Raw genomic sequence first — 19,417 nt, forward strand, 5'->3', positions numbered from 1 at the left:
AGGACAGAAGTGAAATACCATTATTAGATTTCCCTCAGCCTTCTTTTCTTCGGCATTAATTTGACTTTCAAAATTTTTAGAACCCACTAAGGTGTTACCAGAAAAATGATCCCAATAAAGTTTAATTTTGATATTATTTTATATTTTATTAAAGTAAAACTTTCACTTGCTTTTAGCAGATATCGCTACGACACCAATGTCACATTATTTCGTTGCAATTCGGTACTAACAGCCCGATATGCTTTAGTTGGTCCAGAGAAAGTCATATATACATTCTCTGATGTTCTCTGATCATGTTCAAAATAAGAGAGCTAAAAGTAACTACAACGTTAACGGGATTTTATTGTCTCATATGGTCAATGAACCTCTAAATGTGAATAAACCGCGGAGTATATACTCCATCAAATCTTGTGTACTGTGAGTAGAAACTCATCACATCAAATATTTTTATTTTTATAAAATAGAGTATAAACTTATACATTACTCTCATACTCATGAGAAAATACTCGTGAGTTTATACTCCGTTTTTATTCATACCACTAACTGTTTCTGACAGGGTAAAAAACGAAAAAACAACTAGGTACTTATTACAGTATAAAGTAATTTATTAATTAAATAATTTTTTTGATTTGAATGACAATATAAATAATCATTAATAATAGTTATTTAACCAACAAGTGTATTAATAAGGGCGATTAACAATTGAGATATTTTAACGCGTGAGCGGGGCGAGCGCGTTAATGTTCGAGATTGTTAATCGCCATTTTAATTCACGAGTTCATTACAAAACTTTTCCGTCGACCGTACTTTTCAGAAATAAAGATATATCCATCTTTTGATTTTTCAAATACACAGAATTTTAAACAATAAAGTAAATAATGACATACAATGACAGATAGTACTAACAGCGGCTACTTGATTTTAATTTTTTTTAGTGGGAATATAAATCGGTATATGTTTGGTTGCCTACACCACAGGTCACTGCCAATCACAGAGCGTTTAATTAATTTATGCAAGCAATGTATGTTGTGTTGCCTATAATGAAATCGTTCGTTAATAGAAAATCATTCATTAATAGGGGTCATTAATCAATGATTTTGAGGATGTTAAAATTGATCATAAATGGACGGTCGACGGAAAATATAGTTAATTAGACATCTTACAATATAAGGCAAGACAATATTTATTAATTTAAGTAAAAATATACGGTTTTGTTTTGATTCAAATCGAGCTTCTTGCCATCCCATGACACGTGTTTCTAGGTTTACCCTTTATCAAAGAGGCTTTTCAAGAAGACTTATTTGAAACAAAACGCACCGACTGGTCGGTAAATATATTTAAATATTATACCGGAGTGTGGTTAGAACGATTTCTAACGGGGACAGGTGAAATGAGTGTCGATAACGATTCAAGTAAACTGTTTACTCAGGTACACAAATACCAATCGAGTGATGCTTAGGAAAATTTCACCAACGCATCTCAGTTTACCCGTCTGAATCGCCATCATTTTGTACTATAATACCGAGTAATTTATTAATTTATTTTGTACTGAGTAGATAATCATAATATTTAAACACTGCTCGTTCTTGTTGATATGTCTCGATAGATCCTGGCCGTTGTAACCTGGAAAATATTTTGTGTTGTTATTTATTTATAAAGTAATAATCCATAATATTTATATATTGTGATAAATAAATATGTTGGTGGTTGGGATCATGTGCCTTTTTGGTCCAAATTAATTAAAACTCTATTTCTTGTTCAAATATATTATATTTTCAATCCACACTATCGATGACTAAACCATAACAACTTGTTTACAATAATAATATAGCGACCTAGCCTAACACCGTGTCGACATCGACTTTACGTTAATACTTACTACTAACTACAAGTCTATATCAACAGGGCAATGTTTATATACACCTTTGAATAATAACCAGCATGACATTTCACTGTTACTCGAGGCTACTGAATCTAAGTTTATAATACTTTGACTTTGAGTGAGGTTGATACTCTTTTTTATTCAGAATCGAAGGTTAAACATATTTTATATTAATTATATTAAGGTAAACTTTAGAAGACAAAAAATAAGCATTTTTTCAACAAATTTTTTCTTAGGACTTTTATTAAAAATGAACATAAAACTTTTTACATATTAATATCTAACTCTTAGAGAATACAAAGATTATATCTTTTTTCATTTATTCACGTACACTAATATTGTAGAGGGAGCCAAATTCGAGGCCTCGAAAAAAAAGTAGTTCCGATGGTGGACAGTTAATCTCAGGAATGGGATCTCTGAAACAAAAAAAAAATCGTACGGCATTTGAAAAAGGAAGGTTTCTTACGTGAAAATTTACCACCGTTAGTGAAAAATTCCGCGAATAAAAGATTTTACGGAATTTTGAAAAATTTTTGTGAAAAAATCGTCCGTTTTCTTCAGTTTTTCATGGTTAAAAAATATTTATGTTTATATTTTGGTCAAATTGTGGTAAATTATCTCTGCTTTTTCTTGATCTGTTCTCGACCATGAGCCATCTGGATTTCTTAATGCTGGTATGTGTTTACTGGGTTGTTTTAATTTCCTGGTTGCCTTCCAAAGTGAATAATCGGTATCTGCTGTTGGTGTTAAATTTTGAAGATAATTTTCGATGTAGGAGTTTTTGTGCTGTAGTATTGTATTTTTTAGCTGTCTTGCGGCTCTATTGTAGTTCATTTTGTCTTGATGCTGCCTTGTGTTTTGCCATATCTTTCTTAGTCTCCTCTTCTCTTTAATTTGATTTCTTATATTAATAGGATTGTTTCTTTTATTATGTGTATCTTTACATTTTGGAGTGGCATTCCAAGCAGCTTCTTGGAGAAGTGTAGTAAATTCATATACTGCCAATTCAAGTTCATCTTTTGTTTTGAGAGAAATATTAAGGTTTATTTTTTGATGTATTTCTTCCCTGAACTCATGTTAAGTTATTAATTTAATAAAAATATATCATAGAGTCATTTTAATATTTCAGATAAATATGAGTTGTTTATTAGCCTAATTCGGGGTTATCCACACATATTATACGATAGGTAAATCCAATAAACATTTTAAAGACCAGGAAATGAAACAAAATAGTTGGAAATCCCACGGCATGCGGCACCAAGGAGCATACCTTCGTTTATTTCCTAATCCATGGCACACAAAATAGATAAATATTATAATAAATAATAGTATAAGTATAAATAAATAAACACAAATTTTGTTTACTGTTCGTATAATTTATAGGCTATGTTGTTGAATTAGAATTAAGTCATTGTTTACTCTTTCTACTCATGCGCAAAAATTCCGCTACGTCGATTTATAAATTGGCATATTATTTTCTTACTTCTCCAGTCCGTTTCTTCCATCTCCGTTGCGTCTACGTCTACGCTACGTCAAACTATAAATCCAACTTAAAGCATTATCCCATCTGTCAACTCAATAATATTTGTTAATTTATTAATCGCTTAAATAGTCAACCTTTTTCAACTCCTTCGTTAATAAATTTCAATAGAAACTCAAAATTTTCGTTTATTATGTGCTCAAAATTTGGAATTCTTGTAACCCAACAAAAAAAAATTTAAGGGGGTTTTGTTGCATTATATATTAAGCTTATTAGCTTATTATAAAGAATTTCTACTTCATTTTTATTTTCTTTCTATCTTTCACCTTCATGAAATGCGAAATATTTGTGTTTGTTTTTTTTTGAAAAAGTTTAATATTCAGGCAAGTTATGAACTACTTTCAAATTATTCTGTAAAATGGTCGTATAATAGGTTAACATTCTATTACAATTAATTACGAAAATTAATTCGACACACGATTAAGGGGAGAGGGGTGGGGGTAACGCTTGAAATTTTAATTTTGTTTACTATTTTAAATGAAAGTGCATAACTTCAACTCTCCGCAGATTTCAGATTGATCGGAGTAAAATTACCAGAGATACAGCATGTTGAACATCCCTACCTTCGACTGTGTTTGCCGCGGTTTCGCGGGAGCACGCTTGATCGTAGTGAGAAACATTCAAACGGCCCATAAATTGCGACTATAAATACGAGCAGCATATTTACAAATGCTCCTATACTACGGCACCAGAGTGCTGAAATCGGTTAGCCTTTGAAATACTGAAATACACTATTACGCTACAAACCCTAATTGATTTAGGTACCCATTAAAATATAAGACATCTATTAACCCGGGAGTAGTCGCGCTCACTTCTGTAACGTCGATAGTCGCCTGTGAGATTCTATCTCAAAATACGAATTTAAAACAAATTTTTATTTTGTACTATTTTTATATACTTTTTATATTGAAAATATGTATTTCTAACAATTTTATTAAAAAAACCTGTGTTACCGGCTACCTTCCAACATCGGCCACCTGTCCTAAAGGCCAGTTTAAAAATTTCCCAAACCAATTATAATATGTAGACTACAAAAATTGGCAATACCGTCCACCTTTCTATATCGGCCAATAGTTCTTTCATTTTTAGTGGCCGTTACTGACAAATTTTACTGTACAGTAAAACCTGTGTTAACGGCCACCTGCCAACATCGGCCACCTGTCCTAACGGCCAGTTTAAAAATTTCCCAAACCAATTATATGTAGACTACAAAAACTGGCAATAGCGGCAACCTTTCTATATCGGCCAACAGTTCTTTCATTTTTAGTGGCCGTTACTGACAGGTTTTACTGTATTACGAAAAAGGATGAAATGTGAGATTCTATCTAACGGCGCGACTACTCGCTGATTAAAGCTATCTCCCCAAAGCCATAAATTCCACAAAAAGAAGAAGAAGAAAAAAAATTCCTACGCATTACTACACCCTTCCTCGAGGCACTTACGAATCTTTTTAAAAATTGCAAAATTTTTCATCAAGTTATCGCGAAAAAGGATAAAAATTGAGATTCTATCTCACCGCGCGACTACTCGCGGGTTAAATTATGGTGCCTAATAACTTTTTAATGCAATTAATATTATTGTAAGTATTGTATGTTTCAATTTATTGTATCCAAATAGAAATGTCGAAACTGCAATAAACCTAGCATACTTAAGAATGTGTTTTTTTGACACTAACCCGAGAAACAAATAAAACAAAAATTAAAACAAAAACGCCAATGAATAAAAAACAAATAAATATTTTTTATTTTTTTTTATTTATAAGTACAGATATAATTACTCGTATACATACATACGTCCATAAAGTAACGCATAAATTCATTATTAACTAAATAAACAACATTATTAGAAATTACCGAAACAGGTCGATTTTTGATTTTAATTTATGATTTTTTGGCATACATATCATACTAGTGACGTCATCCGTCTGGACGTGATGACGTAATCGATGATTTTTGCAATAAGAATATGGATCGTGTGATAGCTCATTTCAAAGGTAATTCAATTCTCTTTCGGTAATATAAACATTAATATAATTAGTTATGCAGGGTGTCCAAAAACAATTTTTTAATTAAATTAATTGACACAAAAAGAAGACTTTGCGTAGTTTATTTAATTCAAAATACATTTTACTACTGTCAGAAAACATAAATAAAATGTTTATTTCAAATATAAACATTACTTTTTGCTTAAATTTTTAAATTTTTAAAAGCTTAAATGTTTAAGCTGCCACCCACCTGCCTCTTGACAGTTTGAACATTTAATTTAAGCGAAAGGCAATGTTTATTTGCCAAATAAAAATTTTATTTCTGTTTTATGACAGCAATAAAATGTATTTTGAATTAAATAAATTACGCACATTCGTCTTTTTGTGTCAGTTAATTTAATATATAAAAAAATTGTATAAATATGACACCCTGTATAAATAATTATGTTAATGTTTATATTATTGAATAGAGAATTGAATTGCCTTTCAAATGAGCTAGCACACGACCCCTATTATTCTTCTTTAAAAAATCGTCGATTACGTCATCACGTCCAGACAGATGACGTCACTAGTATGATATATATGCCAAATATCATAAATTAAAATCAAAAGTTGACCTGTTTCCGTAATTTCTAATAATGTTGTTTATTTAGCTAATAATGAATTTATGCGATACTTTATGGACTCACTGTATACGAGTAATTATATCTGTACCTATAAATAAATAATAATAAAAAATATTTATTTCTTTTTTATTCAATGGCATTTTTTTATAATTTTTGTTTTATTTGTTTGTCGGGTTAGGGTCAAAAAACACATTCTTAAATATGCTAGGTTCATTGCAGTTTAGACATTTTTATTAAAAATTTCGTCATTTCTATAAAAAAATAAAAGCAAAGCAACAAAATGTACCTATGTATTGATGTGATCTTTATTATTGAAATGAGATAATATTCTTATATGTTACTTAATTTAATCAATGTATTAATACTAATCTAATTAATTAACCAGATCACATATCAATATGTTTTCAATCTCAGGGCGAATTATAAATTAATTACTTACTTCCGTGGCTTCTAAATATTTCTTAATGGTTCCTAATCGGGATAGAAAAGAAAAGAGTAAAAAAATACACATATGGGTTACAATTATAATCAAAATATTTTTTATTTTATTTAAAAAGGCAATCAATGCTTAATATTTGCTATTTCTTATTATTCTTAAACATAGCATTTACAAATGGGAATCTTATTTCCTTTTGGTTTTCAATTGAAAGTTTTTATTAACATTTAACTATTAGGAGTTATTAGGAACAACTCTATTTACGTTTGATGAAGCTTTTCTGATATTATTGATTATGTTATTCAATTTTTTATGTGGAATTTAATACGAAAACCCATACATTCATGTCCAAACAAATGAGACTGACCTTTTCCTGGTGAACTGAAAATGTCCTCACACAAGACCCTTTCCTGCTATCCTTGTCTGCGATCAAACCTCGTCCTGGCTTCCAGTGATGTTCTCCTTTGAAAAACTAGCTCGAATAGCTCTCGTTCCTGCTTTTGTCGTGATGCTGTGTTCTACCTTTTTCGAAACTGCTATCAGCTACCGGGACACTCTGGGCTCAAGGAGGTTCTTTTACTCTCGACCTGGCCTACTTCTCGTTCCACGATAAATACTCCACACTCACGGAACTACACCGGCTTTCTCACTCCTCGAACACTACCGTCTACTACTCGACTTCACTTCTCGACAGCTCAAAACATTCTGATCTCTATTTGTCATTCATTCCCCTACTTTCTAAATATCCCTTCCAGATTCACAAATCAAACTTCCACCACCAACTCTCATTCGCAGTCTTCCTCAAAACCAATTTTTAATCTTTCTAAATATACTTAATGGATTTCAAAGAAAATAGTTAATTCCCATTCTAAAATTACTTTCTACTATATACAAATTTTAATGACCTATTCTCTATTTCCACTTAGTCTTATTTAGCATCGGCTAATGATCGATCCTTCCGCGAACAACGATAATGACCTATTATCGATTTCACTGAGTTTTATTTAGCATAGGCTAATGATCGACCTTCCGAGAAGAACGATAATGGTACGCGTCATTCACTTTGTTTATCTAAGCACATTGTTCCGAGTTTCGTACGCTTATTCTAATCACTTCTTAAAATTAAATATAACAATTTGTTGTATACAGGGTGTTCTAAATTTATATGCCCGTGGTTGAGAAAATTGAAAATATTTTATATTAAATTGAATTTTGTTTATAATTATCAAATTTTAATTTTTATATCAAATAGAAATATAACAAATCCCCGCCTTGTATTCGATAAAATTTATCTGCATTTTTAAATAAATTTTCTCGAGGCAAAACCAACTCCCTGTATATTTCCTTACTTTAATCTACGTCTTATACCCCTTCTTCTTGTATTACTCTAATTAGTCCCACCTGTAGAGTAATTGTTTCCTTATTTTCAGTGTCCTCATCCTGTGTTAGAGTGTCGGCTATTATGTTGTCTTTCCCTTTTTCCCATGTTAATCTTCTGTCTTTTTCCTCCGATTTTTCACATACTTTTATCGTGTATTCTGCATCCTCGTTTTCATATGCCTCCTCTTCAAATGCCACTGTTTCGATCATATCTTTTTCGCTTTCATTTTTTTGCTTTATTTCTTCTTCTCCTGCGCTCGTCTCTTCTTTTGAGGAATCCCAGGTTTCCTTTGTTTCTGATACTCTCAAATTTTCTTCTTCTGGGCTCAACTCTTCTTTTGAGGAGCCACAGGTTTCATTTTCTTTTGTCTTTTTCTGACTTTTTCTCCCTTTTCTTCTTTGTCCTTGCTTCGTTGCCAAATTCATTTCCACTGTTTGTTCTTTACCTGATTCGTCCGTATTTTGTTTCTCCTGTTCCTTGTCCTGTTCTTCTTCTTTTTCTTCTGTTAGATTCATCGTATTATTTTTAAAATTTATCACTACATGTTTTTCTGCCAATTCGTCAACTCCTACTATCATGTCATGTGACATGTTTGGCATTATTACACATTGTAGTGCATACATCTTCTTACCCAGTCGTACCATTACTCGTATGCCTTCATTTATAGTTGCCAATGTCCGTTTGTTTGCGCCCACTAAATTTACCCTAGGTATTTTGTAAATTAAATTTGTTAAGTTAACTTCTTCTATTAGTTTTCTGTTGACCAATGTTATTTCAGATCCAGTGTCTATCATAATTTTAATTGGTTTCTCGTTGATAAATCCATCCACAAATTTTAAATTTACTCCATTTTTCTTTTCGTTGTTTCTTGCCAATTTAATAAAATCCTTGGGGTTACAAAAGATTCCTGTTTGATTTTTGGTTTTTAGTGAGCGCCGTCGTGAAAAAACGCCGGTTGCTCATCGTTGTTTATATTTTCGTCATAATGTCTCTCTCCGTCATATCCATCTGTCTGGGTATTATTTACTTCTCTTCTATTTTCTCTTGGTCTGTCGGATCTGTTTCGGTTTTCTCGATATCCCTGTTCATTTTGTCTACCATTATTTCTGTTTTCTTGATTTGAGCGTGTGGTGTTTCTATTCTGGTATTCTCGATTTCTGTCCTCATTCCATTGCCTATTTCTTTGTTCATAATTTCCTCTTCCGTTGTCTCTATTTTCGTTTTCCCTTCTGGGATTAAAATCTCGTCTTGTATAGTCCCTCCTATTTTCATTTCTATCTCTGTACTCCTGTGTTTCTCGGGGCCTGTAATCTTCTCGCGACCTTCTTGATTTTCTTTCTCTTAAACGCAATTCTCTTATTTGTAGGAATTGGCATAAACTATCTATGTCTTTGTAGTTTTGCAATGTGATATGGTCTTCCAGCGTTTCTTCGAAATGTCTTGCAATCAGTTCGACTAATTGTTCCGATGAGTAATTATATTGTAAATGTTTTGCGTTATAGTAAATTTGTAATGCATATGTCCTTTCTGATATACCCATCCTATCATTGTATTTCCCATTTTGCAATTCCTTGTTAATTTCCAATTGTTGGACTTTTCCCCAGAAATAATTCAAAAATTTTTGTTCAAATTGTTGCCAACTGTCAAATTCTTCTTCTTTGCAATCGAACCATAGGCTTGCTTCATTTTTGAGATGGTTTCTGATAGTTTCTTTTGCTGTTTCGAAACTTCCGATGTGCTGTGTTTTCTTTTTCAAGCTATTTATGAACGGCACTGGGTGTAATCTTCTTACATCCCCGCCAAACCTTATCTTCACGTCATCTGTGCTATTTATAACCATTTCTCTTCTTTCTCCTACATTTTGTTGAATATTGATTTCCGCAATCTTTCTTTCCATTTCTTCTCTGATTGCTTGAATAGCGTTTTCCACCTTGTTTTCCAAACTTTCCATTTCTTTTTTCTGGCAATTCGTTAACTCCTTCATTTTATTTTGAATTTTCATTTCTTGTTCTTTCATGTGGTCCTTCATTCTCATTTCTTGTTTTTGCATGTGATCTTTAATTTTCATTTCATACTTTTCTATGCGTTCCTCTATTTTCTTATTGTTCTCTTCTATCGCTTGTTTTGTTTCCTGTTGATTGTCATCCATTTTTTTCTCCACTTTATCCATTTTCTGATCCAATTTTTGTTGTGTTTCATCCATTTTTCGATCCACTTTTCGTTGATTGTCATCCAGTTTTTGTGACTGGAGTTGCATCAGTTGTAATAGTTTATCTATTCCTGATAATTCTTGCTGTTCTGATGCCATGATTGTCGTGTCTAAAATATCTTCTTGGTCTGAATGTTCTTTTTGTTTTTTGTTGTCCTTGCTTTGGCTTCTTGTCACAGACATTTGTTTTCAAGAAGTATTATCCCCGCCAAATATGAAATTTTACTAGTATGTTACCAAGACGACTTTTTTTTTTACCCAAATATTATAAATTGTCAATAAATATATCAAATGTAAATATCGTAAAAATAAAATATTAAATCAGTTATGTAAAATTTGTACCTAAAGAGATCTAAAATTTTATGTTATCAAATGTAAGTATCTCACTTTTTACCACAGGCATATAAATTTTCAAATACCGGCTTTACTCTTTCTATCCTTCAAATTTGCCACTAGAAATACTTTACAATGCTTTCCACGTTGGACGATAGTTGATGTGATCTTTATTATTGATATGAGATAATATTCTTATATGTTACTTAATTTAATCAATGTATTAATACTAATCTAATTAATTAACCAGATCACATATCAATATGTTTTCAATCTCAGGGCGAATTATAAATTAATTACTTACTTCCGTGGCTTCTAAATATTTCTTAATGGTTCCTAATCGGGATAGAAAAGAAAAGAGTAAAAAAATACACATATGGGTTACAATTATAATCAAAATATTTTTTATTTTATTTAAAAAGGCAATCAATGCTTAATATTTGCTATTTCTTATTATTCTTAAACATAACATTTACAAATGGGAATCTTATTTCCTTTTGGTTTTCAATTGAAAGTTTTTATTAACATTTAACTATTAGGAGTTATTAGGAACAACTCTATTTAAGTTTGATGAAGCTTTTCTGATATTATTGATTATGTTATTCAATTTTTTATGTGGAATTTAATACGAAAACCCATACATTCATGTCCAAACAAATGAGACTGACCTTTTCCTGGTGAACTGAAAATGTCCTCACACAAGACCCTTTCCTGCTATCCTTGTCTGCGATCAAACCTCGTCCTGGCTTCCAGTGATGTTCTCCTTTGAAAAACTAGCTCGAATAGCTCTCGTTCCTGCTTTTGTCGTGATGCTGTTTTCTACCTTTTTCGAAACTGCTATCAGCTACCGGGACACTCTGGGCTCAAGGAGGTTCTTTTACTCTCGACCTGGCCTACTTCTCGTTCCACGATAAATACTCCACACTCACGGAACTACACCGGCTTTCTCACTCCTCGAACACTACCGTCTACTACTCGACTTCACTTCTCGACAGCTCAAAACATTCTGATCTCTATTTGTCATTCATTCCCCTACTTTCTAAATATCCCTTCCAGATTCACAAATCAAACTTCCACCACCAACTCTCATTCGCAGTCTTCCTCAAAACCAATTTTTAATCTTTCTAAATATACTTAATGGATTTCAAAGAAAATAGTTAATTCCCATTCTAAAATTACTTTCTACTATATACAAATTTTAATGACCTATTCTCTATTTCCACTTAGTCTTATTTAGCATCGGCTAATGATCGATCCTTCCGCGAACAACGATAATGACCTATTATCGATTTCACTGAGTTTTATTTAGCATAGGCTAATGATCGACCTTCCGAGAAGAACGATAATGGTACGCGTCATTCACTTTGTTTATCTAAGCACATTGTTCCGAGTTTCGTACGCTTATTCTAATCACTTCTTAAAATTAAATATAACAACTTGTTGTATACAGGGTGTTCTAAATTTATATGCCCGTGGTTGAGAAAATTGAAAATATTTTATATTAAATTGAATTTTGTTTATAATTATCAAATTTTAATTTTTATATCAAATAGAAATATAACAGTATATATAAAAATAGTATTGTGGTACCTATGTTAGAAATAAGAAATGTATTACTATGAATCTGCAATCAATCACAAACAAGTTTGGCTAATTGGCTCTCCCAAAGACATTTTTCAGAAAAGAAAAGACATTTATATTCCTGTTTTTCAAGCAATAAATTGAAATATAAATATACAATCCTTACAATAATATTAATTGCAATAAAAACTTAGGCACCATAATTTAATAGATGTCTTATAATTTAATAGGTGCCGAAATCAATGAGGGTTTGTAGCGTAATAGTGTATATTATAGTCAAAGCCCGAATTTCAGGCACTCCTAGGTTTGACTAGGCAATCCTCAGGTTTGAGTGGCGGTCTTAGTCAAAGCCCGAAATAAATTACAGTTTCGGCCTTTGACTAGTCAACCCTAGGAGAGACTACGTTGGTCAGGCAAAGGTCGAAATTTAATTTTATGAAATTGGGGTTTGACTAGTCAAACCCCGATCAGCTATTAAAATGTCGTAATTTGTTAGATTATGTTTAATAGCACGTACTTTTTTAATTGTAATGTTTATTATTTTTACATTCTCGTAATTAAAATAAAAAACAGTGTTTATTCTCAAATGTTGAGGCATTATGGCATTTAGAGTTGCACAATACGTTCGACCTTTTACACTTACATGGTTTTGAAGATCACTTCTTATTGCAGTGGAATTTTATAAATCCTTTGTCCTCCAAATTTAGAATATTTTGTACTAATCTCTCTTAGAGACAGCTTAACGTCTGGAAGGTCTTCGAAATTAGGAAATTTCTCTTTGCATTCTCTTATTTGATTTCTTGAAAAAAGTGTGTTTATTGTTCCGTATTTCGTACCAACTCTATATAAACCGTCAATTGTTTTATTTTGTATGCTACTCAAAACATTTCGAGCATCCTCTTTGGCTCTATCAAAGCTGGGGATAGGTATTGTTACAGTCTTTCTGATCGAAATTGGAGGACATTTTTTTCACTTAATTGTTTCATAGCATTAGCTATGAAAAAAATCAATTTTTTCTCTTAGGACAAATTTGTTTTAGATTCTCTGGATCAACCTGAGCAAAAAAGGTCTCTTGTGATTTTTCTATAAAATTGACTATTGTCGAGTTGCATGCAATTTAAATTTGAAAAACGCGAAAATGGCCATTTTCAAAGCTTAATATAGATATGTTTTGTAGAAGCCTCATATGAAATTTTTAAATTAATTGCAACAACTAAAAAAAAAAAAATAGAAAAATTGACGTTTTTGTGAGGGCAGGGGAGGGGGTGGTGGGCTAAAAATGCGATTAGTCTTATTTTTTAATCACATATAACGTAAAAAAGTGAAAAAAATATTCAGGCTGTACCGATCTCAAAAAATATCATTAAGCCCGCAAAAACCCTTACATAACTTAAAAAAACATGGCTAAAAATACAGTTTTCCTGATTTTTCAAGATGGCGCACATGACGGAAAAATCTGAAAAAAATCAGAGAAATAGCTTTTGATAAAATACACAAAATGCAAAAAAATGGACCTGCAGCCCTCTCTAAAAAAAAGTTATAGGTTTTAAAAAGATAGAAAAAAAATTGAGGTTATGTACACTCGACCTACGGATCCATAAAAAATAGACATGTTTTGTAAAAGCCTCAGCTACACGTGTGAATTTTTTGAAATTTTTAAATCAATTGCAACCCAACTAAAAAAAATTAAATCAAAAAATCTACGTTTTTGGCTGTGGGGGGAGGGGTAAGGGGGTGGCGAGCTAAAAATCCGCGTTATCTCATTTTTTAGTTGCATAGAACGTAAAAAAAATAATAAAATTGAATTCTGGGAGTGAGGGCATTTTGCCTATCTTAACGGGGGGTACCCTTTCTTGCCGGAACATTGAAAAAATCGCAAGAAAATCGAAACATTTCAGCTGCTTTTCCGCTTTTTTGCTCAAATCTCGAAAACTGTTAACTTTTGGTAAATGGTATGTTAAGAGAAATTAAAGTACTTAAAATTATCTATAAACATCACTATTTACCTTTTTTTTCAGACGAACCGTTCGTCCTAAAGTGCAAATTGAAAATTGCCAATTTTTAACGGTCTCGGCAAAACCCACTTTTTACATTCCAAAACTTTAGTTTTTATTAGAATGCTGTCATTTGATAAATTTCTCCTAGTTTTCTGTACAAATAATAAATGTTAGTTCATAATATGAATATGGTATGTCTCTTCTCACAGCTTCTATGAATCCATTCCATCCTAAAATACCGAGGATATCTCTGCTTTTCCCTTAGAGCCACAGAAGATCAGGCACAGATGGAGTCACAGTTTCAGTTGGTGTGAACATTCCCTTCGGATCTTGATTTCTGATAAACCTTGAGGTTTTGTCCTTTCAAAATGTATTAGTTGAGCAGCTCTCTGACTTCCATAAACCTCAGGTGCGGGTTTAGTGTTTAGCCGAGGAATGGATTGGTTAGAAGCTATTGCATGTTTTGGTGCAATACAAGAAATGCCACCCATGACGTAAAAAGTGTGGTATCCGTCGATTGTATGTACGTTAACCCTTTCTGTCCCAACTCTGCATATAAATATGTTTTTGAAAAAGTGGGTCTGTATTCCCAGCCGCTGTATATATACGTTCAAGGTGTTGTGGTCTCAATTTACCAAAGCCAAAAATATGCGTTGCTTATAAATTTTTAGACTCATTGGTGTCCCAATGCCGTAGAAACATGTCCGAAAATGTTAGATTATTGTTACCAAAGCCTCAAAATGTTGGCACCTAAGACAGGTCATGCGGACCCATTGCCGTATATATTTGTTCACATATTTTAGATATATGCTATATTGTAGCACTGGTGTCAACGCTTATGGGTAGCTGCTAGAAGGTGAAGTGTTTGTAGCCACAGAAAAGACCAGAATAAAAAGAAGCGAATCGAGATACATGTGTGCAAGATGCGGAGTGGGCCTTTGCGTAGTGTCATGTTTTGAGGAGTACCACACAATAGAAAACTTTTAATGTTAATTTACATTACATTATATTTTTTTAAGTTAGTTACATTTTTTCAAGTCGTTTTTGCTCTCTAATGAGTACTTTTGAAAAGAAAACGTTTAAGTTGGTTAAAAAAAAACTCATGAAAAAACATGTTTTGGTCATTTATTTGTTTATTTATATGCGACGTATATATAAGGCAATGGGACTCTAAGCATGAAAAAACCTTTGGGATTGAGGAACCAACATGCAAACTAAGGCCTGGCATAGAAAGGGTTAAAATCAGCGTTTTCGTACACCTGTTGTGTAAAGCACGGCTGGTCAATTTTCTGCGGATTGCCTGCGATTGCTGACACTTCCAGATAAGCAACGCGCTTGCTCAAAGTCTTGTAGCGGCAGTAAGGCAGTAGTTGGTCTCAACATTCCTTGCAGTGTTGGCCGTTTTCTTTACAAAAAGTACGGCTCAAGAAAATAGGTTGGTGTAGTTTCCTCTTTGGGGTTTTGTTCATCCTATACAGAAGCTGTTCGCCTGGAAGTGTCAGCATTCGCAGGCGATCCGCAGGCGATCCGCAGAAAATTGACCTGCCATACTTTACACAGCAGGTGTATGATAACGCTGATTTTAACGTACATATAATCGACGAATACCACACTTTTCACTTCATATGTGGCATTTCTTGTATTGCACCAAAACATGCAGTAGCTCCTAAGCAATCCATTCCTCGGATAAAAAAGAAACCCGCGCCTGAGGTTTATGGAAGTCAGGGAGCTGTTCAACTAATTCATTTTAAAAGGACAAAGACAAAACCTCAAGGTTTATCAGAAATCAAGATAACAGATCCGAAGGAAATGTTTACACCAACTGAAACTGTGACTCCATCTGTGCCTGATCTTCTGTGGCTCTAAGGGAAAAGCAGAGACATTCCCGGCCTCTTAGGACGGAACGGACTCATGGAAGCTGTCACAAGAGACATACCGTACCTATGAACTAACATTTATTATTTGTACAGAAAACTAGGAGAAAATCAAATGAAAGCATTCTAATAAAAAATAAAATTTTGGAATGTAAAAAGTGGGTTTTGCCGAGACCGTTAAAAATTGGCAATTTTCAGCTTGTACTTTAGACCGAACGGTTCGTCTGAAAAAAGTAAATAGTGATATTTGTAGATAATATTTTAAGTAATTTAATTTCTGTTAACAGACCATTTGCTAAAAGTTAATAGTTTTCGAGATTTGAGCAAAACAATGGAAAATATCTGAAATTTTTCGGTTTTTTCGCCATTTTTTCAATGTTCCGGCAAGAAATTTTGTCCGCAAACCTCATATTCGGAGTCAGCAGCCCACAATCCATACATAATGCAAGAAATCAGAACTACCCCAAAACTTTCCTAGTCAAAACACAATTTTATTGAATCAATATCCCAGTGTTGATGTTGTCGAACAAAAATTAATCGATTCCTACAGTGTCTGGGTTGTAATTCGGGAACAATGGCCACTCTTCTTGCCATTAGTCCTCTTTCATTGAGGCGTCTTCTAATCGTTCTCTCACTTACATTCACATTTCGAAACTCCTGCAGGCGGTTTCTTGCAGCAAATGCAATGTAATGGCGATTTCTTAAGACTTCCATCACAATAAAATAATAATCTCTTTGCGAGGTAACTCTCCTACGATCGGAATAAGGTCGATGTGAGTATGTACCACTCTCTAAAAAAGCGATGGAAACTCTCCGTACTGTAGTTCTCGGAATACCTAAAGTTTTGGATACATAAACTTGACTTCTTCCGACTAAAAGCTAAGTCACAAACTGTCAAACTCAAGCGTACAAGATTTCAATAAATATTTAAATTGAAACGCAATATGAAACAGTGCATAAAACTCCCAATGCATTTTTATTTTCGATCATTTATAGGGTGGCCACTTTTTTTGCCGGTTAGTGTATATGATAAACCATTTATCATCAGTGGTATCTATTTATACTTCTTTCAGACGCAAACTTACTACTTCACCTTCAGGAGATTAATATCCCTAAATTCCAATTGCGGTACAATGTCGTAGGTCTTATGAATTAATTTTAAAATTGTGATTTTTTTTTAAATAATATAATAGAAACATCAAAACTTTAGAGTAAAATTGCTGTTATTTTAAATTTTTAAAACAAATCTGCAGTTTAGGATGTAATTGCGGATTTTCTTAAAAATATTTCTCATAAGTTAATTAAAGATTTTTAGGACCAATATTTACCAATAGATAGTATTTTTACCCTGTTGGAGTACTTTTTAAACGCATTTCTTTAGTTCACTCGTTGGTGCCAAATTTTTGACGTCAATTTGACTGCCTTTTCTTCAATGCAAATGAATGAAAATTTGCAGATATATGCATTCGCGGGAACAATACACGAATAGTCAATAACATTTTTTTTTATGTTTGTTAATTGTTTAAATAAAAAAGAGATTTTAATGGAAAACGCTTAAATTCTCTTGTTTTTTACAATGTAGAAACTTGAAACTTTTGCAGATTGTAGCTAGTTATATGAACTATACATAATTTCACTTTTTACGTTAATTGTTTACGTTTTGCTTCATAAATAAATAATAAAGTTTCAAATTGTTTACCGATTCAGACTAAATTTTAATACCATACGAAACAAAACATCAAAACTAAAACTCGAATTAAAAAAATTCGTGTTTTTAACGTAGTCTTAGAAAAACCACCGGTAGAGACGTTTCGTGCTACAATTAGAATTCGTTTTGGCGTATTAATTCAAAGTTTGTTACGAACCCTTAAACATATTCAACGGTCATTTATAAACAAGTGTGTTTCTGTGACCTACATGTATGTACTGCACTTGTATGTACAGTTGAGTCCGCGAGTCTTTACCCGTGCGTCATCATTTAAAGCATACGAAATAAGTCGGAAATTTACTAAACGCAACGGCACGTGGATATTATTCCGATCACGGGTTATAGTATAAAATTTGACCTTATCAAATAAATAGAATGTTAAATTTAAGTTTTGCTTTAAAATTTTGGTGCATAATTACAGCTACATTTGAAGTAGCTTAATAAATTATTTTATTATCATTGATTAATACATAAATAAACAATTTATAAAAAAATTCGATAACATATTTTCTTTTTGTTATTTTATTCACTTTGGCGGAACCTTAAACACAAGCATTCAACTGTGTCAACAGTGAGGTTAGATTTGTACATTGTCAAAATTTATCGTAAAATAACATAAACTTATTACAAAATTTCTAACTCCAATATAAAATTAGTTGTGAAAACAACTGTTTGTATACTATAAAAAACTTCAAAATGCAAAAATTCGGCAAAATAACAGCAAAAAATTCAACAAACTGACAGCCACAAAAGTAAACAAACCAAAACGTCAGAAATTGTACTTAAAATATGTGAAGACATCCCCAATCGTCTTTCTTTGTACCTATCTCTTTTCAATGCACTGAGTCTAAATCGTTCATAAAAATAACATGTGTCTTTACTTAATAACAGGCGGCAGCTGGTTTGTCATTAATTTCATGCGTGGAAGAGAATGATGCTAAATAAAAAGTATGTGTTTTATCTCGGCAGGTATTAATGACGCACGGGTAAAGACTCGCGGACTCAACTGTATTCACTGCACTTGTATGTGCAGTGAATGTTACAGAATGAAGAAATTACAGAACATGTACAATGTATGTATCAAATGTTGAAATAAATGCAAAAAATGGGTCTATCATATACACAGTGGCGGATCCAGAATTTAGGGGGGGAGGGGGTTCATGGAGGTTCATGGATCTTGAGGGTGATTTAACACTTACGCCCGGTTCCACCAACGTGATCTAAGTAAAATCTTACGTAAGTTTTGCTTAGTCTAAAAAATTTCTTAGTTGAAATTTGCGTTCCACCATACAAGTTTTTACTTAACTTAGCCAAGAAAAAACTTAAATTATCAGAGATACCAACTTGACTTATGCTCCTCCTCAAATATGCCCGGAACATTAATAAAAAAATTAAAATATTTAAAAATTTCGAAAAACGTCGATTTTTTTCTGCTTTCTTTGCTTATAACTTTAAAACGATTCGTTTTGGAACAAAGTCGTACCGAAATAAAATAAAGATAATTGAATTTTGTATGATATACGACTAGTCAAAAATGTCTTAACGTATTACATTTTCTGCAATACAGCAATAAATACAAAATAACGGGGCAAAATACGCCTATTGTTATTCAATGTTTTTAACCACTTTGGTGGCACTTAGAACCTTAGTAATTCGCTTAGGAAATTATTTGTAACATACTTAAACCGTGTACCAAATTTCATTAAAATCGACCTAATAGATTTTGCATAACAAATTTGCAATCTAAATGTTTTTAAAAAAGTTCAAATTTTTAAAATCTTTCTGAACAAAAAGTAGACCATTTAGAAGTTGTCTAATTTTTTACATATAAAGAGGTGCTCTACCTATCTAATACACTTTACAGAA

At 32.4% G+C, this 19,417-nt stretch overlaps 1 protein-coding gene across 2 annotated transcripts in view; it reads right to left on the reverse strand.

Moving 5' to 3' along the window:
• Positions 1–584: 584 nt before the first annotated feature.
• Positions 585–19,417, reverse strand: part of LOC114329020 (dual specificity protein phosphatase 23-like) — a 206,115-nt gene continuing 187,282 nt past the window's right edge. The window contains exon 4 of one of the 2 annotated variants that reach the window (XM_028278034.2): positions 585–1,623. In XM_028278034.2, coding sequence (XP_028133835.2) covers positions 1,539–1,623 — 85 coding nt within the window. In that variant the 3' untranslated portion in view covers positions 585–1,538. Of the gene's footprint in view, positions 1,624–2,117; positions 2,299–19,417 lie in introns of those variants that run through there. The other variant, XM_050649122.1, reaches the window with a different exon arrangement.

The sequence above is a fragment of the Diabrotica virgifera genome, chromosome 4 (assembly GCF_917563875.1).
Source record: "Diabrotica virgifera virgifera chromosome 4, PGI_DIABVI_V3a".
In the NCBI taxonomy this organism is placed as follows: Eukaryota; Metazoa; Arthropoda; class Insecta; order Coleoptera; family Chrysomelidae; genus Diabrotica; species Diabrotica virgifera.